Raw genomic sequence first — 24,673 nt, 5'->3', positions numbered from 1 at the left:
AATGTGGTTGTGTATTTGGATGACATTTTGATTTATTCGCCAGATCTGGAGTCTCATTGGCGGAGCGTGCGTGAGGTATTACAGTTATTAATGGACAATTCGCTTTTTGCTAAGCTGAAGAAATGTGAGTTCGCTGTACAGAGAATTAGTTTTTTGGGCTACATTATCTCCAGCAAAGGTTTTGAGATGGATCCGGTTAAGGTTCAGGCTGTGCAGGAATGGCCTAGGCCTATTGGTTTGAAATCAATACAGAGGTTTTTGGGTTTCGCCAATTACTATAGAAAATTCATAAAAAATTTTTCTAGTATTGTCAAACCTCTGACTGATCTCACCAGGAAAGGTGCTGATGCGGTTCAGTGGTCTTCTGAGGCCATTGAAGCTTTTGTGTATCTCAAGGAGAGGTTCACCTCTGCTCCCATCCTTATGCAGCCTGATGTTACTAGGCCGTTTTTGGTTGAGGTTGATGCTTCCTCTGTGGGGGTTGGCGCAGTATTGTCTCAGGATAACGGGGATGGATTACATCCCTGTGCATTTTTTTCAAAAAAATTTTCGGAGACTGAATTGAATTACGATATTGGTAATCGGGAATTATTGGCTATTAAACTCGCATTTGAACACTGGCGCCACTTCTTGGAAGGTGCGGAATTTCCCGTTCAGGTTCTTACGGATCATAAAAATCTGATATATCTTGACGCTGCCAAGCGCCTGAATGCCCGTCAGGCTAGGTGGGCACTGTTTTTCTCGCGGTTTAATTTCTCCGTTACTTACATCCCTGGTACTAAGAATGTTAAGGCGGATGCCTTGTCTCGCAGTTTTTCTCCCATAGTCGGTGCTGAGAAAGAGGAAAACATTTTACAAGAAGGTGTTGTGATAGCTGCTTTAGACTCCGTTTTGGAAGATGAGATTCTTAAAGCTCAGGAGAATGCCCCATCTAACACTCCTCATGGGAGGTTGTTTGTGCCTAGGACCTTTAGGAGAGATTTGTTTGTTGAGTGTCACGAATCTCGGTTGGCAGGTCATCCCGGAATCTCTGAGACCAAGAGACTGGTGGGTCGCAGTTTTTGGTGGCCTGGATGGCAGAAGGAAGTCATTAAGTGGGTGCGCCAATGTACTATATGTGCTAGATCTAAGTCCTCACATACTCCTGCTGCGGGGTTGCTTTGTCCTTTGGAGGTCCCCAGTGCTCCTTGGACACATTTGGCTATGGACTTTATAACTGACCTTCCCCCCTCTGAGGGTTTTACTGTCATCTGGGTGGTCGTGGACCGTTTTAGCAAGATGTGTCACTTGGTTCCCTTCGTCAAACTGCCCTGCGCTAAAACTCTCGCTAAGGCCTTTGTCAAGGAAATTGTCAGACTTCATGGCGTTCCTACTGACATTGTTTCTGATAGGGGTCCTCAGTTCGTGGCTCGTTTTTGGCGTGCCTTTTGTGACAGGTTGGGAATTCATTTGTCGTTTTCGTCCGGATATCATCCTGAATCTAATGGCCAGACAGAAAGGAAAAACCAGGATGTTGAGCAGTTCTTGCGTTGTTTTGTGGCAGACAATCAAGAGGGGTGGTCTGAGTTTCTGCCACTTGCCGAATTTGCTCTGAACAATCATACATCTTCTTCTGCTGGTTGTTCGCCTTTTTTTTGTTGTTCTGGGAGACATCCGTCGTTTGGGTCGTTCTCCAAGTTGGGATCTGCCGTGCCTGAGGAGGAGAATTTTTCCGGTGATTTGGAAAGAGTTTGGACGGATGTGCGTGGTAATCTTCAGGAGGCCAACAGAAAATCTAAAGACTACTTTGATAGGAAACGACAGGAGGTTTTGTTCGCTGTTGGTGACATGGTTTGGTTGTCCTCTAGGAATCTGCGGTTGAGGATTCCTTCTAAGAAATTGGGTCCCAAGTTTGTAGGGCCCTTTAAGGTGCTTCAGGTTGTCAACCAATCTGCTGTTAGGTTGGAGGTTCCTACCTCCTGGAGAATTAATCCGGTCTTTCATGTCTCTCTGTTAAAAAAAGCTGTTGTGTCGGATGGTGACGCCTCTGCCTCTGTTCCTCCGGTGGTGGAGGACGGGGAATATGAAATTTCTCGCATCCTTGACTCTAGACGGTATAGAGGTAGTTTGCAGTATCTTGTGGCCTGGAAAGGTTTCGGACCCGAGGATAACTCTTGGGTGAGGTCAGATGATGTTTCCGCGTCCAGACTTATCAGAGCGTTTCACAGGAGATTTCCTGATAAGCCTGGTCCTAGGGGATCCGGAGGATCCTCTTAGAAGGGGGGGTACTGTTAGAACCTTGCTGTTAGGTTTTTTTTCCTTTGCTGGTCACATGACCTTGTTGGCCTATTTAATCCTGCTCCGCCCTTCTGGCTTTGCTGGACTTCATTGTATATCTACTTTCTAGCTAGCCTGTGCTCTGTATCTAACTCTGTTAGTTTGCTTGGTCTACGGACCTCTAGGTTCTATCTATTTTGTTTGTTCGTCTGTCTGCTGCTATTTCTGTTAGGAGGTGTCCCATATTCCTCCCAGTCCTTAGTACTTGTAGGGATTCCCTCCCCAAATCTATAGGTCTCCGTACAGACTAGATTAGGACTTTAGCAGGTCTGATCGCAGGATCAGGTTCCCTGTTACATCGTAGGGATTCAGCTGAGTCTTATAGTAGGGACAGATCTCCTCTCTTTCCTTAGCTTTGGTAGCAGAACATAACACAGACAGCGATGAATGCATTTGGTGGAAGATGGCGCTGCTGGCCCCTTCTTCCACCAATCATCGTGTGAGACAGCGTGTGAGACTGAGAGTCAGTGCACCAAAGACAGGAGTAGAGGCAGACCACTGGGGGAATGGGAGTGAGGTTAGTATGTGGTGGTTTTTTTTTTCATGTGTACAGGATGCTTGGTTGGACATGGGGAGGCTGTGGGGTTCTTATGCTGGATATGGGGAAGCTATGGGGCTCTCATGCTGAATATAGGCAGGCTATGGGGCTCTCATGCTGGACATGGGGGTCTATGGTGTTCTCATGCTGGACATGGGGAGGCTATGGGGTTCTCATGCTGGACATGGGGAGGCTATGTGGGGCACTCATGATGAACATGGGGAGGCTGTGGGGCTCTCATGCTGGACAGGGAGAGGCTATGTGGGGCTCTCATACTGTACATGGGGAGGCTATGTGGGACTCTCATGTTGGACATTGAGAGGCTATGTGGGGCTCTCATGCTGGACATGGGGAGGCTATGTGGGGCTATTATGCTGGACATGGGGAAGCTGTGGGGCTCCCATGCTAGAGATGGGGAGGCTATGTGTGGCTCTCATACTGTACATTGGGAGGCTGTGGAGCTCTCATGCTCGACTTGGGGAGGCTATGTGGGGATCTCATACCGGATGTGGGGAGGCTATGTGGGTCTCACATGATGGACATGGGGAGGCTATGTGGGGCTCTCATGTGCGACATGGGGAGGCTATGTGGGGCTCTCATGTGCGACATGGGGAGGCTATGTGGGGCTCTCATGCTGGACATGGGGTGGCTATGTGTGGCTCTCATGCTGTACATGGGGAGGCTATGGAGCTCTCATGCTCGACTTGGGGAGGCTATGTGGGGCTCTCATACTGGACATGGGGAGGCTATGTGGGGCTTACATGATGGACATGAGGAGGTTATGTGGGGCTCTCATGTTCGACATGGGGAGGTTATGAGGGGTTCTCATGCTGGACATGGGGAGGCTATGTGGGGCTCTCACCCTGGACATGGGGAGACTATGTGGGACTCTCATGCTGGACATGGGGAGGCTATGTGGGTCTCTCATGCTGGACATGGGGAGGCTATGTGGGGCTCTCATGACAGACATGGGGAGCCTATGTGGGGCTCTCATGCCGGACATGGGAAGGCTATGTGGGGCTCTCATGCTGGACATGGGGAAGCTATGTGGGGCTCTCATGCTGAACATGGGGAGGCTATGTGGGGCTCTCATGACAGACATGGGGAGCCTATGTGGGGCTCTCATGCCGGACATGGGAAGGCTATGTGGGGCTCTCATGCTGGACATGGGTAAGCTATGTGGGGCTCTCATGCTGAACATGGAGAGGCTATGTGGGGCTCTCATGCTGGACATGGGGAGGCTATGTGGGGCTCTCATGCTGGACATGGGGAGGTTATGTGGTGCTCTCACTCTGGACATGGGGAGGCTATGTGGGGCTCTCATGCCAGACATGGGGAGGCTATATGGGGCTCTCATGCCGGACGTGGGAAGGCTACGTGGGGCTCTCATGCTGGACATGGGAAGGCTATGTGGGGCTCTCATCATTGAAATGGTGAGGCTATGTGGGGCTCTCATGCAGGAGATGGGGAGGCTATATGGGGCTCTCATGCTGGACACTGGGAGGCTATGTGGGGCTCTCATGCTGGACATGTGGAGGCTATATTGGGCTCTCATGCTGGACATTGGGAAGCTATGTGGGACTCTCAGAGATGGGGAGGTTATATGGGGCTCTCAAGCTGGACATTGGAAGGTTATGTGGGGCACTCATGCTGGACATTGGGAGGCTATGTGGGGGTCTCATGCTGGATATTTGGAGGCTAAGGTGCTCTGTGCGGACTCAAAGGTATATAGAGGGATGTCAGCATATTTAATTCTGCTCAATATTAAGTTATACAATTAATATGTTAATATTAATATTGAGCAGAATTAATTTCAGCCTATTGGTTCGGCCTCCACAACAGTCACGGTCTCTCATGTGGGCCCTCTGGAAAATTAATTGCCCACCCTTGGCTTAGAAGAACTAGTGAGTTGGGTGGTTCAAGAGACATGCACAGTTTAATAAAGTTTAGTCACCTTTGTCTCTCTTAAAAAACATGGTAGTACCCTATAAATAGGCAAAAACTGGTCCTAATTAGAGAACACATGAAGCAACTGCACATAGTTAACCATATGAGATGGCTGATCCTGACATGATACCCTTCTAAAGAAATATAGTAGCAATAAGCGCTTCCTTTAATAAAAAAAGCTGGACAAGGTCTTCAAATCCTTGGAAATGAAGAAATGGGTCTTACATAGTTTGGTCTTTTCTTTGGTAACATACGGATGTGAAATCCGGACTGTAAGGCAGCTACTGGACATATAGTTGATGGGAGGTATGTGTCACAGAGATGGTTGTCATCTGTGATGTAATCCTGGAGTGTTGCTCTAGAGCACATAGCACTAAGAGGTTTGTTTGATGCATCCGGGACCAGGTTATGGGCAGCAATGAAATATGGGCAGGTCTGGCTGCCCACATACCTCATCTCTGGGTGTGGTTAAGAGGTTAAAATGGAGTCCTTTGTTTGACACATAGTCTGTGTATGGAGGGAGAAGGCCTCCCTTGTGTTGTTATCACCCCCAGACGAAGGCTTCAGCCGAAACGCGTGTCGGGGTGGGCGCCATCGCAGACCAGCTACATACCATCCACGTGTGAGTAAGCTCATTTTGCCACCATGATAGCTCCAGCTCATGAATATGTTTGTTTTTCCACGCAACACTAGCGTCTTTCTACCTAATGTATTTGGAGCCGTGCATGCTCTCAGGTTAATTGGGTGCTGTTTATGACGGTGTTCACATTTGTTCATATACTCTATTTACATATTCTACCTATATGGTAATAATTCTAATAAACATCAATATTGTGAACGGTGTCATGAGCTAGCACTATGGTGTTTAATCTGCATGGTATACTATATTTTTTTAAGATACATGAGTATTAACTGATATGCAGTATAAGCTTTTGAGCAAGGTATACATCAGTGCGCAGGAATTTTTTAAGCAAACAATGTAACTTTGGCTTTACTATTGATACGACAAATATATAATTGAGCATTTCCCACGTATGGGTCTGCTGTGGCGCCCTCTTGCTTGTGTGTTGTTTTTATTCCAATTCTTGTTCACGTATTACATTGTGTCAATCGTGTTATTTTGAACAAATAAAGTTTGTCTTTGTCATAATGGACCTGTATTCGAAGTTTTTTCTTGTTTTTTCTTGTGTTGTTAACTGCAGACTGAGCCAGTGTACTGGATGCTATCCAGCCTGTGTGCCCACAGGACTGGCTAACCAGAGATTCTGCCTAAAGGACTGTTTACTTTGTTTTGCCTGCACTAAAGGCTGTTTGTTTTCCTTTTGCTTATGCACAGTTTATGAGGTAATAAACAGACACGGACATTTAAATTAAAATGCTTCCTGTTTGCCTACCGACGCACCCAAGTGAGTAGAAACTCTACAGGACGATAAAGAAACAAGACAGAAAAAGAATCACCGCCTTTGAAATGTGATCCTTGAGAAGGATGTTATCAATACCATGGATGGCAAAAATAACGAATCAATTTTGGAACAAATGAAGCCAGACACGTCACTTGAAGCAAGGATCTCCAAGCTATGACTTGCCTACTTTGAGCATATCATAAAAAGAGAACAATCACTGGAGAAGGACATCATGGTTGGAAGAATAGAAGGAACAAGGAGAAGAGGAAGACCAGCAACCTGATGGCTTGATAGACTAATCGAGACAATCTATCGCTGACGTAAGAGACTCTTATGGACGCTGATTTCTGTCTCTCTCTTTATGGTTTTCTGATTTACTGCCATACAATATTGAATACCTTGATGTAATAAGTCAAAAAGTTGTTTTCTGCTGACATTTATTCATCAAGACTATGCTCAATGCGTCAGTTTCATATTTTGTTGTTCTGTGTTTATTAAGCTTGAAAGTCATTAAATTTATAAACAAGTTTAAAAAATAAGTGCCTTCTTCCTAATGTGACCCCTCTGATGTTCGAAAAGACTTGTTTTCCTTGTGAAGCATTTCCCACATTCTGAACATAAAAATGGCTTCTCCCCAGTGTGACTCTTCTCATGTTGAGCAAGGGTTGCTTTCCTTGAGAAACACTTCCCACATTCTGAACATGAAAATGGTTTCTCCCCAGTGTGAGTTTTATGATGTGCAATAAGTGTTGATTTCTGAGTAAAACACTTTCCACATTCTCGGCATGAGAATGGCTTCTCCCCTGTGTGAGTTCTTTGATGTTCAATAAGAGATGATTGAACGGTATAACGTTTCCCACATTCTGAGCAAGAAAACAGCTTCTCTCCTGTGTGAGTTATCTGATGTTTGACAAGATGTGTTTTTTGAGTAAAACATTTCCCACATTCTGAACATAAAAATGGCTTCACTCCTGTGTGAGTGTTTTGATGTTGAGCAAGATTTGATTTCCGAGCAAAACATTTCCCACATTCTGGACATAAGTATGGCTTCTCCCCTGTGTGAGTTTTTTGATGTTCTACAAGAGTCGATTGAACACTGTAACATTTCTCACATTGTGAACATGAATACGGCTTCTCCCCTGTGTGAATTCTCAGATGATTAACAAGATGTGATTTCTGACTGAAGCATTTTTCACATTCTGTGCATAAGTACGTCTTCTCCAATGCGCGAACTTTTCGATGAACACCTCTTCTGTGACTTTTGTTTTGCATATCACTCTTTGATGAATCATACGATAGGACCTGTTGTAAAGTATCAGATGGACTTTTACTGTAAAGGACTGAGAGTACATCTAGGAAAATGGCATTCTCTTCATATGTGTCTTTATCTTGTGGAACACCACGATCATCTGCTTTAATATCTGATGTTGGCAGATGTCCAGCTGAGCTCTTGGTACAGCCATCTGTCGAGAATAAAATGCATTTGACAATTGATGTTTATAAAAATTTCTGTATGAAAGATTTGAATCAATTTTCTAAGCATATAGTAAATTTCAATAAGCGGCCGATACAGAGTTGTCATTTATACCGTAGTCTTGCTAAGTGAAGGACCTGTTAGTCAGAATTATTAGGTGGTATCTGTCTCACACACTCCCTAACGGTGAAGGATAACGCCGTCCAAACTTCACAATATCTGGAATCTGCCAACAATCTAATGTGTATGGGGGGGCCTGATGACTCTCCTATGGCAGACGATGTCGGGGGGCCAAAAGGATTTACGATGGCCAATCCTTTTGTTCTCTGGGAGATAAGTCACTACCAGAGGAGTCTCTCTCTCAGAGAACACTGTAGCGCAGAGCAGAGTTGAGCAGTTCAGTGTATGGGGGGCTCAGAAGAAAAAGTTGTCGGCCTTACGATCATTTATCCAATAGCTATCTAATGCTGATTGTGAGGTTTACAATGCATGAAGGAAGAGCAGAATGGTAATGTACAAGAAGAAATGTATTTTCTTATTTAAAATTGACATAATATACTCTGGTCTTAATAAAATCCTGCTGGAATAAGATGCAAAAAGAGGAGCATACAAATTTGAAGCAATGTCCTCTATAGGCCATGACTGCCTTTCTCTGTACATTATCTACCTTAACCTACATAAAAAGAATATTTCATATAGAAAATGTCTTGCCATTTCCACAGCAAGATTCAGTTATGTTTTTCATGTGTAGGAAGCCACCAGACTCTACTCTACTAGCAGATATATGACAATTGCAGAAATGTTTGCAAAAAAATATGCTGCATATGAATTCACCTTTACAATCTCGATTGCTTGTGCAGGACCTTTCAAATTGGTTTGAAGGCATGTCGAATGAAGAGCTTGGCTAATGCCCATTGGAGATGTTCTGTACCTGCTCTATGCTTCAAAATTTATGAATCACTATCGTTTGGACAACTTTTCTCACGAGCTTTCAGACTTTGGGAAAAAAAGGAGTTCATGAAAAATTAGCAACTTTTTCCATCACTCTTTTCGCCCCCACATACACTTCTAATCAGATTTCAATGCCAGACAAAGACTGGAAGGAATAGAACTAAGCAACAGCATGTGTGAAAAAGACTTGGGTATACAGATAGATCACAGAGTGCACATGAGTCAACAGTGTGATGCAGCTGCAAAAAAGGAAAACACAATTCTGGGATGTATTAAGAGTAGTGATGGGCGAGCACTAAAATGCTCGGGTGCTCGATGCTCGGGTCGAGCACATTGGAATACTCGGGTGCTCGACCCAAGCAACGAGCCCAATGTAAGTCTATGTGAAACTCAAGCATTTTTCCGGCGGCCTGCCCGGCGGTCTGCAGAGGGCCTAAAAATTGCTCAAATCGATAGGAACAGTGCTCAAATGGCATGGGAACAGCATGGGGAAGACCCCTGGAAGCATTTCTGACTCCCAGGTCACTGCTGTCAACAACGTTGTCAGAGGTATTACGCCACCCTGGTGATATGGTGGTGGAGGATGAGGATGAGGAGAAGGAGGAGGACAATAGCCAAAATCAGGAAGCATATACCCATGTCTGGGTGTGAAGATGTGCATGGGAATACACCTCCCAAAAAAAGACACTGGATTTGAGTTTATGTTACGCTGCTATCATTCGGTGGTGTTGAGAAGTCTGGTCCAATCCAGCCCTTGTTCATTTTTATAAGAGTCAGCCTGTCAGCATTTTCAGTTGACAGGCGGATGCGCTTATCAGTTATAATTCCACCAGCGGCACTAAAACCCCGCTCTGATAAAACGCTGGCGGCAGGACAGGCCAGGACCTCCAAGGCGTAGAAAGCCAATTCATTCCACGTATCCAGCTTGGATACCCAATAATTTTAAGGCACAGAGGAATCACGGAGGACGTTGGTACGGTCGGCAAGGTACTCCCTCAGCATCTTCCCAAACTTTGCACTCCTCCTCAGGGCCTGTGCGATGGGAGGGGCTGAGAAAACTCTGTCAGAACTTTGACAGTGTTCCCCTGCCTCTGCTGGATTGGAGTTGTGTCTCTCTCGGCTGTACTCCTTGGTTTTCCAATGAACTGTGACCTCTGCCACCAGTGTTTTCAAATGGGAATTTTTTTTAATAGTTCCGCAACAAGGGCCTTCTGGTACTGCCCCATTTTTGTAGACCTGTCCGCCTCTGGAATAAGAGATATAAAGTTCTCCTTGTAGCGTGGGTCTAGAAGTGTCACCAACCGGTAATGACTGTCACCCAAAATTTTGAGAACGCGAGGGTCACGGGAAAGGCAGCGTAACATAAACTCAGCCATGCGTGCCAGACTGCTAACAGGGAAGACTTCCGTGTCCTCACCAAGAGGACGACTGACCATGGTCTACTTCTCCCCCTCCTCCTCCTCCCTGTCCTCAGGCCATCCATGCTGAACAGATGGTATGACAGTCGTGCAGGTAGTACCGTCTATAGTGCATGAAACTAGCTCCTGTTCTTCCTCCTCTTCCTCATTGTCACCCAATCCACGTTGGGATGAGATGAGGCTTGGTTGTGTGTAATCATCCTGTATGGTTCCTTGCTCCATCTCATCGTGCTCCGCCTGCAATGCATCCTCTTTGATTGTGAGCAGAGAGCGTTTCAGAAGACGGAGAAGCACAATGGTGATGCTAATTATGGCGTCATCGCCACTCACCATCTTGGTGGAGTCCTCAAAGTTTTGGAGGATGGTACAGATGTCTGACATCCATGTCCACTCCTGAGATCTTATGTGTGGAGTCTGAATACCGACAGCCTTGTTGATGCTGGTACTCAACAACTGCCCTCTTCTGCTCACAAATCCTTCCCAACATCTGCAGAGTTCCAATGCATGGGGACATCACACATCAGTTGGTGATCCGAAAGGTGCAAAAGCTGCTGAAGCATGGCAAGGGCGACGGAAGCTGTAGCTGACTTTCTAAAATGGGTACACAGGCGGCGTAATTTGACAAGCAGATCCGGAAGCTCCAAGTAGCTTTTGAGAAACCGCTGAACCACGAGGTTAAGCACATGGGCCAGGCATGGTACATATGTGAGCTCGCCTTGCCTCAGTGCCGCCACCAGGTTCCGGCCATTGTCATACACGACCATGCCTGGCTGTAGGTTCAGCGGTGTGAGCCACAGATCTGCCTGCTCTTTCAGAGCTGTTCACAGCTCTTCAGCATTATGCGGTTTGTCACCTAAGCATATCAGCTTCAGCACAGCCTGTTGCCACTTGGCCGAGGCAGTGCGGCAGTGCTTCCAGCTTGTGACTGATGTGGTCATTTCGGAGATGGAATCTGAAGAGGAGGAGGAGGCTGAGGAGGATGAGGTGCAGGAGCTGTAGACTGTGGGGTAACCCTGATTGACCTATGGCCTGCAATCCTAGGCGTCAGGAGGATGTGTTCTGTCCCAAGGTCCGACTGGGTCCCGGTTTCCACTATGTTACCCAGTGTGCCGTCAGATAGATGTACCGTCCCTGCCCAGAAGCACTTGTCCACGTGTCCGTGGAAGGTGGACTTTCCCTGTAACTGCATTGTTGAGGGCACGGCTAATGTTGTGGGACACATGCTTGTGTAATGCAGGGACGGAACACCGGGAGAAATAGAGGCGGCTGGGGACCGAGTACCAAGGGATGGCCGCCGCCATCAGGTTGCGGAAAGCTTCCGTCTCCACGAGCCTAAAAGGCAACATTTCGAGTGTCTGTGGGGCGCTGGCTGCGTATTTGCACTTGCGTTCCAAGGACTGGGGTAGGGACAACTGAACGCTGCACTGGAACAAGGACGTGTTTGCTGATGGTGCTAGTTGAGAGTGTGCAATGATAGGTGCAGGGCAGGAGGCATCTTCGCATGCACTATAGACAGGGGATTGACTTGCATGCACAACAGTGGAAGAAGCAATGATGCCACCTGCAGACACTGTTACTGGACCCTGGGGTTCGGCCCACAAAGTTGGGTGCTTTGCTGCCATATGCCTGATCATACTGGTGGTGGTCAGGATGGTAGTTTTGCTACCCCTGATGATGCTGGCTTGGCAGGTGGTGTAAATGGCCTTTTTGGGGTTATTGACAGAGTCTTTAAAAAACAATCAGACTCGGGAAGACCTAACAGTTGTACTGCCAACTTCCGTCGTGTTGGAGTTACGGGGAACGGTTGCCCGCCTTCTGTCTGCAGCCACCACACTGCTTCTTCCTGCCTGTTGGGGTGCTCAGCCTCCCTCCCCCTGTGTGCTGCTGTCCTCACTCTGCATGTCCTCCTGCCAGGTTGGGTAAGTTACTATATCATCCACCACCTCGTCTTCCACTTCCACACCCTGGTCCTCCTCCTGACTTTCTGGCAATTGTTTCTCATCATCGTCCACCTCTTGTGACACTTTCCCACCATCGCCTTTGTATGACCGTGGCTGCTCAAATACTTGGGCATCGCTACATGCAATCTCCTCTTGCCCCGCTTCAAGTGGACCAGGCGAGAGGCCCGAATCTATAAATGGAAAAGTGAACAGCTCTTCGGAGTGTCCAAGTGTGGGATCAGTTGTCTCTGGGCACTCGGCATGGTGGGAGGAAGGAGGATCAGGGTGAGGAATATGTGGTCCAGACTCACGGCTACTGAGACTTGACCGTGTGGAAGACAGGGTGGTGGCTAAGTGACTGGAAGCATTATCTGCTATCCAACCAACAACCAATAACCTTTTCACACTGCTCTGGGTTCAATAGTGGTGTGCTGCGGTCCCCTATTAATTGGGACAGGAAGGTCAAGCGAGAACATGTGGGTGTTTGTTGTGGCACAATTTCAGCTTGCCCACAGCCTCGGCCTCTGCATGCACCATCACCATCATGTCCAGTTCCCCATCCCTTGCCACGTGCCTTGCCCATTTTAAATGGAGGACAGTATCTTCCACGCTCACTACAAATGGCTGAATTTGGAGCGAACTTATATGTGATCCGTGTGACGGACAAACCACAATTTTAAATAGCTGGCCTGTAGGTAACTATTTTTAACAGCGCTGACCTCTTATCAATAAGTTCACTGACACACTGAAACAAAATTTCAATGGAGGCCAGAAATGGCAATATTTTCAGCGCAATTATATGTGATCCATGTGACGGACAAATCACAGTTTTAATTAGCTGGATTTTTAGCGCTGTAATATGGCAAGGACCTGGCTGTATTCTGCAGTGCCAACAAGCAAATGGTGCAGAAAAACGGTGTTCTCTGGATTGCTTTTTAAGCAAATAATGAGGATTAAGATCCAAAAAAAAATTATTCCTGGCCCCTGAGACCTGGGCCCATTTCTAGAAATATCTGTAAAAGCACCACCAGACAGAACTGGAATGGACCCTCTTGCTATGTGCACTGTAGTCTGCAATATACCCTGCCTGCCTAGAATTGATATCTCTGCAGCTGGATTAGTCCTCAGAAGGACTGTTAGTTGAGATTGATATGTGTCTCTAATATAGTCTGGTATACCTACACTAACTAGAAACAAGCAAATCTCTCCCTAGCTCAGCAGCACCTCTGTCTACACTGTCTGATTCCGGAGTGACTGTGATGAGCATGGCGGCGCCCGGTCTGATATAGACCTGATGACACTGTGCGGCCAGCCAATCACTGTAATGCCACAACCAACATGGCTGCGGCATTACAGTGTGTGGCAGACTATCCCTGCATGTTGATTGGCGCTCTAAAGAGCGACCAAACATGTGGGGAGGGGACCCGAGCTCCCGCCGAGCAACCCCGGAAATACTCGCCGAGCTTGTCGAGCACCGTGATGCTCGGGTGACTACCGAGTAGTGGCAAGCACGTTCGCTCGTCACTAATTAAGAGAAGTATAGAGTCTAGATCACGTAAAATAATTATACCCTTCTACTCCTACTTGGTCAGGCCTCATCTGGAATACTGTGTCCAGTACTGGGCACCACATTTTAAAAAAGACATTGAAAAACTGGAGCAAGTTCAGAGAAGAGTTACCAGGATGGTGAGTAGACTGCAAACTATGACCTACAAGGAACAGTTAAAGGATCTGGAAGAGGAGACTTAATAGCTGTCTACAAATATCTGAAGGGATGTCACAGTGTAGAGGGATCACCCTTATTCTCATTTTCACATGGAAACACGAGAATCAATGGAATGAAACTGAAAGGGAAAAGATACAGACTAGATATTAGAAAAAAACTTTTTGACAGTGAGGGTGATCAATGAGTGGAACAGGCGGCCATGAGAGGTGGTGACTTCTCCTTCAAAGGAAGTCTTCAAACAGAGACTGGATCTCTCTGAGATGGTTTAGTGACTCCTGCATTGAGCAGGGAGGTGGACCAGATGACCCTGGGGATCTTCTATGATTCTATGCAATAAAACAATAGCAGATAGAAGATAGAGTTCTTGTTTCTTTCATATACATATTCTGGCTGTACTTTGCAACCATATTTAATTTGTGTCTTGTCTGAATGAAGAATATATAACTAAAAATGAACAGAACACAAACAGTAAACACAGTCGGTGATTGAGAGGAATCTGTAACTTCTCTTCTTATTCCGCGGTCACCATTCACCTGGGCGGTTATCTGTAGGAGTCTCCTCTTTACACCGCTGATCGCCCCTCACATTTCTCTCTGGAGCATTAATATTGTTCAGATCTTTATCCGGATCCAAAAGCTGCAAAACAAATATTGTAAAAGTCCCCGATGATTGGAGAAGTCCCCGGGAATAATGGTGAGAAGATCCGGACATGTCTGTGGTCAGCTGTGATCCTGCCGTCTCCACCGCTCTCATTACACAAGTATAAAACATCTAATACTGGAGGAGAAGACAAGACTGAACACAAGGAGGTCACAGCCGTCTACACATCATAAGGGAGATCTCTATCTACCTGATGGTCCTGTGCAGGAGGAGGAGCGGGACATCTCTCTGGGGTTGTCCTCTTACTGGAGAGACCTGCAGGAGACACAGACAGGACTGACATCATTATTACATACAGAGAATTATAGGCCGTGTGGATTTAGTCCTGTCTATTACCTGGTGATGTGCGGGGCCGGTGCTCCTCCATCATCACCTCCTTGTACCGATCCTTGTGTCCTTCTAGATACTCCCACTCCTCCATGGAGAAATAGACCGTGACATCCTGACACCTTATAGGAACCTGACACACAATGATACCGTCATCACCCAGAATCCTCCAGTGCTGTCCTGTATAATGTCCCAGCATTCCCAGCAGTGTCACCTCTCCAGTCAGCAGCTCAATCATCTTGTTGGTGAGTTCTAGGATCTTCTGGTCATTGACGTCCTCATGTATCCAGGGGTGAGGTGGAGGCCCCGGGATTGGGCTCAGGGTTCCTCCCCGTCCTTCAGACACAGGGTCCTGACAGCGATCACTAGAGGTCTTCTTCACTACTGTGTAATCCTGAGTGTGCAGACATTAATAATATCACTACAGACATTTCCAGAGACCATCACCTCATATCACCTGTTATTCCCATAGATAATGATGTCATGTGATGACATCAGAACCTCTCACCTCTCCTGTCATGTCATCTGTTATTCCCATAATCTGGTGGCTAACGGACACATAGTTGATGGGAGGTATGTATCACAGAGATGGCTGTCCTCTGTGATGTAATCTGGAATGTTGCTCTAGTTCACGTAAGCACTAAGAGGACTGTTTGGTGCATCTGGGACTGGTTTACGGGTAGTTGGAGAGATGGGCGGGTCTAGCTACCCACATACCTCATCTCTGGGTGTGGTTAACCTATAAAATGGAGGCCGTTGTTTGGCACATGGTCTGTGTTTGGAGGGAGAAGGCCTCCTGTGTGTTGCTGTCTCCAGACTGAGCCAGTGAACTGGATGCTATCCAGCCTGTGTGCCCACAGGACTGGCTAACTAGAGACTTTGCCTAAAGGACTGCTTACTTTGTTTTGCCTGAACTAAAGGCTGTTTGTTTTCCTTTTGTTTTGAGCGGTTTATGAAGCAATAATCCAACATGAACATTTAAACGAAAATGCTTCCTGTTTGCCTCCCGATGCACCCAAGTGAATAGAAATCTCACAATTTGTGGAGAATGCTTGCAGCGCTCCCAGCAGTTACGTGTGACTGCTACAAGACGTACTGCATGTCCTGGGTGAAGTCTGCCACAAGCCAACAAGTGACGCCAGACAAAATGGAGGACCTGCTGAAACATTTAGTGCAGGTGCAGCAGGCACAACACCAGCAGCACCAGAAATTATTACAGCAGCAACAATTGGCGCAACAAGAGTCCACTAAGCTGCTGATGCAGCAGATCCAGGTCCAGAAGCAGCAGCAACAGGATCAGCATCGTCAACAACAGCAGCAGATCGAGTTATTTGCTGAGGCGATTCGTGGCACGGCGACAGCTCCGACAAGGTCAGTGGACGATTTTTCCATCCAGAAGGCGGTAAGGAGAGCCCTGCAGAAAATGACCCCTGGGGATGACATTGAGGCCTTCCTGACTGTGTTTGAAAGGGTAGCCGAGAGGGAGAAACTTCCGCCAGAGCAGTGGTGCTGGCCCCATACTTGACGGGGGAGCCCCATAAAGCTTACTATGACTTAGCTTTGCAGGACGCCAAGGAGTATGGCAAACTCAAAGCCAAAATTCTGGCGCACTTGGGGGTGACAATGACTGTCAGGTCGCAGCGGGTCCACTGCTGGGCGTATTACCGTGACAAACCCCCTCGCTTCCAAATGTTTGACCTTTTGCACCTGGTCCAAAAATGGCTGCAGCCAGAGTCCTCTATGCCCGCGCAGATGGTAGAGTGAGTAGTGATGGACCGGTTTGTTCATTCCCTGCAAGGCCAATACAGACTTGGGTTGCCCAGGGTGATCCCCGGAACGCTGATGAACTGATCGGACTGGTAGAGAGATAACAGGGGTTTGAGGTTTCCTTGGGAAGGCAGCCCACTCTATACTGGGGATCCCAAAAGGGGGCGGAGGCCCAAAAGGGGGTGGGGCATCCAAGGTCCAAAGAGGCGAGGGAGGTAATGCCCAAGGTCTCTACGGGTGATATCATTTGCTGGAAGTGCCACTGCCCAGGCTATATAGCCGCCCGCCTGTTGTCCCCTGACCCCCGAGCAAATGGACTGCAGCCTGGGACGCCGCTGTTCATACTATGCATATCCGGCCTGCAGTGTGAACTGTCCACCCAGCAAGGGGCCACAAGCTTGTCCTGTGAAGTTAAATGGCTGGCAGGTAACTGGACTGCTAGACTCCGGGCCACACTTCCTCTCCAACTGATCCCAGGGAAGAAGGTTGGCATACATGGTGATTCATGGTGATGCTAAAGACTACCCCGTAGCCAGAGTGATCATTGAAACAGCACACGGTACCGAGTCCCACAAGGTCGGTGTCGTCCAGGACTTGTTGCACCCCATTATTATAGGCCGGGACTTTTGTTTGTTTTGGGATCTGTGGGAGAAGGGTTCAGGGTTCTGTGTCTCAGATATGAAACCAGTTAACCCTGAAGAGGTATCACCACACCCAGAGTCAGACAGGTTTCACTTCTGCGTTCTTGTAGGGGATGAGAAGGTAGTGTCCCCGGAGACTGACATTCCTGAATTAGGGGTGACCAGCGAGAATTTTGTGTCCACCCAACATTGGGACCTAACTTTGAGGGAAGCCTTTAACAATGTTACTGTCATAAATGGTGTTGCACAGGAGCCGGGGGCTGACACAAGATTTCCCTATTTTATGTTGAGTGGGGAGTTCTTGTACCGGGTTACAAAAGTGAGGGAAGAGCTTGTAGAACAGTTATTGGTGCCGGGGCTGGAGGGTGTTGGACATGGCCCATTCACATGTCTTGGGTGGTCATTTGGGAGTGGAAAAAAAGCAGGAACAGATCGTGCAGAGGTTCTATTGGCCTGGATGTCACCAGGACATCTTAAAGTATTGCAGGTCCTGCCCTACGTGCCAGTTAACCACCCCCACCTCTCACTTTCGAAGTCCCCTCATGCCATTGCCCATTATTGAAGTGCCATTCGAGAGAACTGCTATGGACTTGGTCGGTCCCCTGGTTAGACCTGCTCATGGGCATCAATATATATTGGTCATCTTGGACTATGCCACCCCCTATCCTGAAGCGATCCCTCTGAGAAACTCCTCTGCCAAGAGTATAGCTCGCAAATTGGTCCATGTTTTCTCCCGGACAGGTTTACCAAGGGAGATCCTGACCGACCAGGGGACACGCTTTATGAGTAAGGTGATGAGGGAATTGTGTAAGGTTCTGCAAATCTCCCAACTGAGAACATCAGTATACCATCCTCAGACAGATGGCCTCATGGAGAGGTTCAACAAGACTCTGAAGAGTATGCTGAGGAAAGGACGGTAGAGTCTGGGACTACCTCCGGCCATATTTGTTGTTCTCTATCCGAGAGGTTCCACAGGCCTCTACTGGTTTCTCGCCATTTGAAATCCTGTATGGCCGACATCCACGGGGTCTCCTGGATGTAGCAAAGGAAACCTGGAAAGCTGAAGTCACGCCCAACAGTAGCGTCATCGAGCACATCGCCCTGATGCAGGAGAGGATTGCAAAGGTGATGCCCATCCTAAAAGAATATCTCCTCCAGGCACAAGAGGCTCAGGCCAGAGACTACAAACGGTCACCCAGAGTGCGGCAGTTCAATCCTGGTGACCGAGTCCTCATGCTAATTCCTACCATGGAGAGTAAATTCTTGGCCAAGTGGCAAGGGCCGTATGAGGTGGTGGAGAAGCTTGGTGAAGTGAACTATAAGATTCATCAACCAGGAAGACGTAAACCATACCAAATCTACCATGTCAATCTCATCAAGCCGTAGCAAGACAGAGAGACTGTTGAAACTCTCTGCTTGCTGGGCAAGCCAGAAGGCGAGGTTGGAGGAGTCGCAATAGTGGAGACGCTGTCGAAGGCCCAAAAAACAACAGTGTCGGGAACTGCTGCAGAAGAACAGGGACCTGTTCTCGGAATTGCCTGGGTGCACAAAGGTCATAGAACACGGGGTTCTGACGGAGTGACATGTGCAGGTGAACTTGAAGCCCTATTGAATTCCTGAGGCTCAACGAGAATTGATCTCCAAAGAAGTGAGCGTATGTTGAAACTTGGGGTCATTGAGGAATCCAAGAGCGGATGGTTGAGCCCTATTGTTCTGGTTCCAAAACTTGATGGCGAATGGAGATTCTGCAATGACTATAGGAAGTTGAATGAGGTCTCCAAATTCATTGCATATCCGATGCCGCGGGTCGATGAGTTGATCGAGAGACTTGGACCAGCAAAGTACATAATTACCTTGGATTTAACAAAGGGATATAGACAGATCCTCATGTCACAAGGAGCCAAGGAGAAGACTGCGTTTTCTACACTGGACTGATGCTTCCAATTTGTCCAGATGCCATTTGGACTGCAGGGGGCCCCTGCCACCTTCCAGAGAGCCATGAATCGAATCCTTATGCCCCATAAAAAATACGCCGCGGCATACCTGGGCAATATTGTAATCTTCAGCCCAGACTGGGAAATAAATCTGGAAAAGGTCCAGGCAGTGTTTGATGCTCTAAGGAAGGCGGGTTTTCAATAAATCCAAAAAAATGTGCCTTGAGGACAGAAGAATCTAAATACCTGGGATATGTAGTGGGTGGAGGCGAGATCAAACCCCAAATCGCTAAAGTGGAAGCAATCCAAACATGGCCGAGACCGCTGTCGAAGAAGCAAGTTAGAGCTTTTCTGGGAATCGTGGGATACTACAGGAGGTTCATCCCAAACTTCGCCATGATGGCCGCACCCCTGACTGACCTCCTTAAAGGGACAAAATCAGCCATAGCCAAGTGGACTGCAGAGGCGGAGACGGCTTTTCAAGAAATGAAAGTGTCTCTGTGTGGGCAACCAGTTCTGGTTGCCCCCAACTTCAAAAAGGAGTTTATACTCCAAACACATGCCTCAGATGTCGGGTTAGGAGCAGTCCTTTCCCAGGAGATACACGGGAAGGAGCACCCTGTTCTCTACCTGAGTAGGAAACTGTCCTCATGCGAGAAAAATTATTCTGTCATAAAAGGAGTGCTTGGCCATAAAATGGACGGTGGACACGTTACGGTACTATTTGTTAGGACGAAAGTTTAGATTGGTATCTGACCATGCCCCACTCAGATGGATGATGGAAAAAAAGGGAAAAATACTAGGGTCACCTGCTGGTTTAAGCCTTACAGGATTTCAACTTCCATGTAGAACATAAAGCAGGGAAGCTACATGGTAATGCCGATGCCCTCTCGAGAATCCCCTGTCTAGCAGTAGAAGGTTTCAAGCTTCAAGGCTTTAGGCAGAGGGGGGGTATGTAAGGTGGCTAACGAGATGGCTGTCCTCTGTGATGTTATCCGGAATGTTGCTCTAGTGCACGTAAGCACTAAGAGGACTGTTTGGTGCATCTGGGACTGGGTTACGAGTAGTTGGAGAGATGGGCGGATCTAGCTACCCACATACCTCATCTCTGGGTGTGCTTAACCTATAAAATGGAGGTTGTTGTTTGTCACATGGTCTGTGTTTGGAAGGAGAACGTCTCCTGTGTGCTGCTGTCTCCAGACTGAGCCAGTGAACTGAATGCTATCCAGCCTGTGTGTCCACAAGACTGGCTAACTAGAGACTTTGCCTAAAGGACTGCTTACTTTGTTTTACCTGAACTAAAGGCTGTTTGATTTCCTTTTGTTTTGAGCGGTTTATGAAGCAATAAACCGACATGGACATTTAAAAAAATGCTTCCTGTTTCCTCCCGACGCACCCATAGATAATGATGTCATGTGATGACATCAGAACCTTTCACCTATCCGGTCATATCATCTGTTATTCCCATAGATAATGATGTCATTTGGTGATATCAGAACCTCTCACCTCTCCAGTAAGCTGTAAGATTATCTCTAGGGTGAGATTTAATATCCTCTCCGCCATCTTCTTCCTCTCACTATCCATCCTTGGTGGGTGAACCATTATATTATTTCATATAGAAAGAAGCAACAGAGAGGATTGTACATTGCAAGAACCTGAATCGAAAAAAGATGAGCTAATATAAAAACACACACACGAAATATTATGGAAAAATTACAATCACTGGAGATAATAAGGGGAAAAATAAAATGTCAGTGTGGTATCTTCCTTTTAATGGAGTTGATGATAGATTGAACACAAAGGCAGCCCAATCGTACTGAGTATAACTATAATGGTAGAGAATTCTAGCACTTCTTTTCTTAAAGAAGCTCTCCTTCTCCTCCACATCCTCCTGCTCCCATCAAAGTTTTTATCCTCTTAATATATTGCACTCATCATATTATACTGCACTGTGTACTTACAATTGCTCAGTTTCCCTTTCTACCCAACTAATTCTTCTATTTTTGCTGCTCTACGTAGAAACAGAAAGTCTCTTGTCCCTGCATTTATCGTTCCGCTCTTCAACTCCTGACCCAGCTGCTCCCTCTCCCCTGCCATTGACTTTTGGCGTGACTGATGGTTCATACCAGAGAAACTGACCTTCTAACATCTCTGTGTAGTCTTCCACTCCCTGGGAAGTGGGTTATGCAAGAGAGCTTCATGTGGAACAGTCTGTAAGGGAGGAAGCTGCCATATAAAACAGTCTATGTGAGAAAGGAGTGGGCCATGGAGACCAGCCTATGGAAGGAAAGAGAAAGCATTGGGAACAGTCTGTGGGACAAAAAAGGAAGCAAGGGGAGCAGTCTGTGGGAGAAACGAGGAAGCATTGGGAGTAGTCTGTGGGGGAAAAGAGAGAGCATGGGGAGCAGTCTGTAGGAGAAAAGAGGAAGCAAGTGTAGCAATATATGGGAGAAAAAAGGAAGCAATAGGAGAAGTCTGTGGTAGAAAAAAGAAAGCCAGCGGAGCAGTCTGTGGGAGAAAAGAGGAAGATTGGCGAGCAATCTCTGGGTGAAAAAGTAAGCAATGGGAGAAATCTGTGGGAGAAAAGAGAAAGCCAGTGGAGTAGTCAATGGGAGAAAAGAGAAAGCATTGGGAGCAGTCTGTGGGAGAAAAGGGAAACAAGGGGAGCAGTCTGTGGGAGAAAAGAGCAAGAAAGGGGAGCAGTCTGTGGGAGAAAAGAGCAAGAAAGGGGAGCAGTCTGTGGGAGAAAAGAGCAAGAAAGGGGAGCAGTCTGTTGGAGATAAAAGGAAGCATGGAGAGTGGACTGTGAGAGAAAATAGGAAACATGGAGAGCAGTCAATAGTGAAAAAAAGGAAGAATGGGGACCAATCAGTGGGAATAAAGAGGATGCATGGGGAACAGTCTGTGGGGAAAAGAGGAAGTATGGAGAGCAGTCTGTAGGAGGAAAGAGGAAGCAAAGGTAGCAATATGTGGGAGAGAAAAAGGAAGCAATAGAAGTCTGTGGTAGAAAAAAGAAAGCCAGTGGAGCAGTCTATGGGAGAAAGGAGGAAGCATGGGGAGCAATCTGTGGGTGAAAAAAATAAACAAGGGGAGAAATGTGTGGGAGAAAAGAGAAAGCCTGTGAAGCAGTCAATGGGAGAAAAGAAAAAGCATTGGGAGCAGTCTGTGGGAGAAAAGAGGAAGTATGGAGAACAGTCTGTAGGAGAAAAGAGAAAGTATGGAGAACAGTCTGTAGGAGAAAAGAGGAAACAAGGGGAGCAATCTGTGGGAGAAAAGAGCAAGCAAGAGAAGCAGTCTTTAGAAGTTAAGAGGAAGTATGGAGAGTAGACTGTGGGAAAAAAAGAGGAAGCATGGAGAGCAGTCAATAGGGAAAAAAAGGAAGCATGGGGACCAATCAGTGGGAAAAAAGAGGATGTATGGGGAACTGTCTGTGGAAGAAAAGAGAAAGCATTGGGAGCAGTCTGCAGAACAAAAGAGGAAGCATGGGGAGCAGTCTGCAGGAAGAAAGAGGATGCAAGGGGAGCAGTCTGTGGTGGAAAAGTGAAAGCATGGGAAGCTGACTATTGGAGAAAAGTGGAAGCAAGGGGACCAGTTTGTGGGGGGAAAAAAAGCATGGGCAGCAGTCCGTGGAAGAAAAGAGGAAATATTTGGAGCAGTCTGTAGGAGAAAAGAGGAAGCATGGAGACCAACTGTGGGAGAAGAGAAGATTTAAGGGGAGCGGTCTGCATGAGAAAAAAGAAGCATTGGGAACAGTCTGTAGGAAAAAAGCTGAACTTTGAGAACAGTCTGTGGTAGAAAAAAAAAGCTCGGGGAACAGTCTATTGGAGAAAAGATGAAGCATGGGAAGCAATCTGTGGGAGAAAAGAGGAAACATGAAGAGCAACTCTGGGAGAAAAGAGGAATCATGGGGAGCAGGCTGTAGGAGAAAAAAAGGAGGCATGGGGGGCAGTCCCTGGGTGAAAAGAGGAAACATTGGGAGTTATCTGTAGGACAAAAAAGGAAGGATGGGAAGCAGTCTGTTGGAGAAAAAAGGAAGCATTGGGAACAGTCTGTGGGAGAAAAAAATGAAGCATTGGGAGCCATCTGTAGGAGAGAAAAATGTACCAAAAAAGTTACAAACTATGCATGGGGACCACCATTGATCTTAGAACATTGATCTGGAGTGCCCCATTTGAATAGAGCAATGGTCTTGCATGGACACCACTGCTCTATTCATTGTCTATGGGACTGCGGGAGATAGCCAAGTGCTATAGGGATAAAACAAAATACTCAGTGACAGCACTGACCCAACCAGTTGGAAAGTTGAGCTACATATAATAGTTTGGTGTGAGCTGCCCAGATCAATGCTTCTAGAAAAGTTCCGAGAGTGCGACAGGTGCCGGGGTTGAGGTAATAAGGAGGGACTGAGTATTGGAAGCAAGCATGCAAGAGACGAGATGTGACTGTTGTAAGGCAGCGCTAGACATCATGCTGGGAGACACTCGCTGCACCGGGTCAATTAAAGCACACCAGCCACGTTTTCCAGTATTTCACAATCCAGCAGTTTATTATACTTCACTACTGCTTATCACCGAGTCCAACTTAGTGGCTCGTCGACATACACATATAATGTCCAGGAGCCTTTCAAGTGGCAGACAGGCCCACTTGGCTCCAGTTACGGCTTTCATCAAAGTCACTTATAGCAACGTCCATATAATGCAGTGTTTTACCTTTGCCGGGTTTTAGCTGCTTCAGTCAGATTTGTTCTGCCACCACTGTGGCTTTACGGATTCCCAGATGGGGGTCTCCAGCCCTGGTACCTTAAAGGCTACTGGTATGTTTTCTCACCTAACATCCAGCCTCTGCCTTCCAGGACTCTTGCCTTCCAAGCCTCTGGCCCTCCAAGGCTACTGGTATCGCTTATACCTAAGGATCCAGCCTCTGCCTTTCAGGCTTCACCAGGCTTCACTAGGCCTCACTAAGCCTCTCCAGGCTAATGGTGTCCCACAAGGGAACAGGCCTTACGCCTTACACACCTGTCTCAAATCTACCACGGTTTATATATCCTCTAGTGCACAGACAGGACCTGTGCTGATGTCACAGTCATGTGATCAGACCTTCTGTGTGCACAGGACCTGTGCGATGTCACAGTCATGTGACCAGTCACCTGGTGGAGGTACATGGTCAGCCAAAACACACCCTGGACCATTACAGTAATGCCACAAGCCGCTGCATTACATATCCCCCCCCTCTGTTCAAACTTGTGGGGTTGAACACATAATATACACAATCACCTTATAAACCACAGTTCACACAGAGACCATGTACTTGACAATTGCGCTGCTCAGCCCCTGGAACATTAGTCATCGACATTAACCCATTCCTTAGGGACCTACCATCTGTCATTGTCACTGACTTCATCAAGTCACCTTTCCGGGTCCTAACCTTGTCAGACCTCCCCCGCTCCCAGAGGTCAGTCGTAACCTTGTCAGACCTCCCCCGCTCCCAGCGGTCAGTCATAACCTTGTCAGACCTCCCCCGCTCCCAGCGGTCCATACAGCAGTGTGACTCACACGCCCTGGTATCTAAGGTCCGGTTAGACTCCGTACTGTCCCATACTCTATTGGGTCGTTTGTATGGGCCTCTCAAACC

At 47.2% G+C, this 24,673-nt stretch overlaps 1 protein-coding gene across 1 annotated transcript in view; it reads right to left on the bottom strand.

Annotated features, from left to right (window-relative positions):
* Positions 1 to 5,865: 5,865 nt before the first annotated feature.
* The window catches only part of LOC141273325 (uncharacterized), a 78,097-nt gene continuing 59,289 nt past the window's right edge, over positions 5,866 to 24,673 (bottom strand). Inside the window, exons 2-7 of the mRNA XM_073685029.1 lie at positions 20,549 to 20,697; positions 14,915 to 15,094; positions 14,710 to 14,833; positions 14,564 to 14,628; positions 14,247 to 14,349; positions 5,866 to 7,667 (exon numbers count right to left, since the gene is read on the bottom strand). Of these exons, the coding sequence (XP_073541130.1) occupies positions 6,733 to 7,667; positions 14,247 to 14,349; positions 14,564 to 14,628; positions 14,710 to 14,833; positions 14,915 to 15,094; positions 20,549 to 20,644 (1,503 nt within the window). The 5' untranslated portion in view covers positions 20,645 to 20,697 and the 3' untranslated portion in view covers positions 5,866 to 6,732. The remainder of the gene's footprint in view (positions 7,668 to 14,246; positions 14,350 to 14,563; positions 14,629 to 14,709; positions 14,834 to 14,914; positions 15,095 to 20,548; positions 20,698 to 24,673) is intronic.

Source organism: Phyllobates terribilis, unplaced genomic scaffold, assembly GCF_046119375.1.
Source record: "Phyllobates terribilis strain yellow unplaced genomic scaffold, ASM4611937v1 Scaffold_1__5_contigs__length_1240528914, whole genome shotgun sequence".
NCBI classification, from domain to species: Eukaryota; Metazoa; Chordata; class Amphibia; order Anura; family Dendrobatidae; genus Phyllobates; species Phyllobates terribilis.
The sequence above is the reverse complement of the archived record's forward strand: the minus strand, read 5'-3'. Positions and strand labels throughout refer to the sequence as shown.